The sequence below is a fragment of the Cebus imitator genome, unplaced genomic scaffold (genome assembly GCF_001604975.1).
Source record: "Cebus imitator isolate Cc_AM_T3 unplaced genomic scaffold, Cebus_imitator-1.0 Scaffold94, whole genome shotgun sequence".
Taxonomy (NCBI): domain Eukaryota; kingdom Metazoa; phylum Chordata; class Mammalia; order Primates; family Cebidae; genus Cebus; species Cebus imitator.
The window spans coordinates 5,858,083-5,860,077 of NW_016107409.1; the positions used below are offsets into that span (position 1 = coordinate 5,858,083).

The 1,995-nt window shown below is 36.7% G+C and overlaps 1 protein-coding gene across 1 annotated transcript in view; it reads left to right on the top strand.

Annotated features, from left to right (window-relative positions):
* Positions 1 to 1,995, top strand: part of NUFIP1 (nuclear FMR1 interacting protein 1) — a 42,813-nt gene that overhangs the window by 6,787 nt on the left and 34,031 nt on the right. Inside the window, exons 2-3 of the mRNA XM_037741144.1 lie at positions 18 to 97; positions 1,335 to 1,514. Of these exons, the coding sequence (XP_037597072.1) occupies positions 18 to 97; positions 1,335 to 1,514 (260 nt within the window). The remainder of the gene's footprint in view (positions 1 to 17; positions 98 to 1,334; positions 1,515 to 1,995) is intronic.

Genomic DNA, 1,995 nt, shown 5'->3' on the forward strand with positions numbered 1-1,995 from the left:
TCTTTTTTTTTTTTTAGTTAAACATTCTTATCCACGAAAGTATGATGCAAAATTCACAGACTTCAGCTTACCTCCCAGTAAAAAACAGAAAAAAAAGGTATTTGAAAGGTGTTCTTCAATTTGATCCCTTGGTCCCTATGTTACTGTTTTATATCTTGCATTTCTGTCATAACTGTCATCAGTGCTTTGCTTCCATTATTGACATAGTGGAGCCTTGCTATAAAAAGGAATTTTATGGTTAAGCATGAATATAGCAAATTGGGATTCAAAAATAACTAATATTTACCTAAATGGTTTTTTTTAATTTATTTTCTGTGGTTTTAAAAATAGATACAGAGTTGATACTTTTATTTATTTATTTTTTGAGATGGAGTCTCACTCTGTTGCCCAGGCTAGAGTGCAGTGGTGCAATCTTGGCTCACTGCAACCTCCGCCTCCTGGGTTCAAGCAGTTCTTCTGCCTCAGCCTCCTGAGTAACTGGGACTGCAGGCGCCCACCACCATACCTGGCTAATTTTTGTATTTTTAATAGAGACAGGCTTTCAGCATGTTGGCCAGGCTGGTCTCGAACTCCTGACCTCAAATGATCTGCCTGCCTCGGCCTCCCAAAGTGTTGGGATTGTAGGTGTGAGCTGCTGCACCTGGCCATGTAGTCGATACTTGAAAAAACAGTAGTTGGGGTGCAGTCAAAAGTTTGTGTATAACTTTTGACTCCTCTAAAACTTAACTACTAATGGCCTGCTGTTGACTGAAGTCTTACCAATAACATAAATAGTTAGATAGAATGGTGTCTACATATATTTTATACGTTAATGACATACTTAACTGTTTCTTAATTTTTTTGATATTTCTAAGGCTATGTGGTTTATCTGTTTTTCTAAATTGTCACAAATCTCCAAACAAATTTTCCAATATATTTATTGAAAAAATCCTTTTGTAAGTGGACCCTTGCACTTCAAACCTGTATTGTTCAATGGTCATCTGTAGTTATTTTTTTTTTAAAGGATGAGCTGCTGTTTTTTACTCTATTTTCAGATCATTTCAACATATTCTGTACTGAGTTAGATAACCAATTTGCAATCTGCTCATAATTTATATTAGCACTATTTGGATTAAAAAAATAAAATTATGCCTGGGTTTTACTAATATATTTGTTAAAAATAAAATGAAAGAAAGACATAGAATACTCTCTTCACTGGAAATATACTCACAAGTTTCTCCCACATGGAAGGGTTATTGGAAACATCAAAATATGTATTACTAGAATGATAGTTGTGTTTTTACTGATTTGAGATTTTTCACCAAAGCCTAATTTCTCTCTGTTTTTGTTTGCAGAAAAGGAAGGAACCAGTTTTTCACTTTTTTTGTGATACTTGTGATCGTGGTTTTAAAAATCAAGAAAAGTATGACAAACACATGTCTGAACATACAAAAGTAGGTTTTCTTAGTTGTCCTGAAATTGATACAGCAAAGTGGCCTTCTTCTATCTGTGTATTTGGTAGCAATTCCAAGCTTGTTTTCCTTTAAAGTTTATGGTTTCCATAGAAATATAGTTTGATGACTTGACAGTTGGGGGCAGTGACCCTAGGGTTTGCAAGTGGGGATTCCACTGCTTCAGGGATGAGGTAAGGTGGCAGCTCTGGCAGCTTTTTGTATGTGCGTATCTCTACTGCTTGGGAAGAAGTTGTCCTCCCCTTCAGTTTCCTTGTGCATCTTAGTGAGTTCTTTCCCCTTTAACCTGCCCTTAACTGTTAAACCATGCTGTATAATGTGGCTGTGCCTATCACCCTCAATGGCTGGTCCACAGCTTGTTAAGTACTTTTTAGAAAACTTTAACCAAAATGCTTAAAGAGTTAAAAAGGAAGTCTTTAGTTTGGAAAGGTTCTCTTTCTGTTTTGGGAATGCCCGTCAACTTTAGGAATTAAGAACATTTTGAGGCCGGGCCTGGTGGCCCACGCCTATAATCCAAACACTTTGGAGGCCAAGGCGGGCGGAT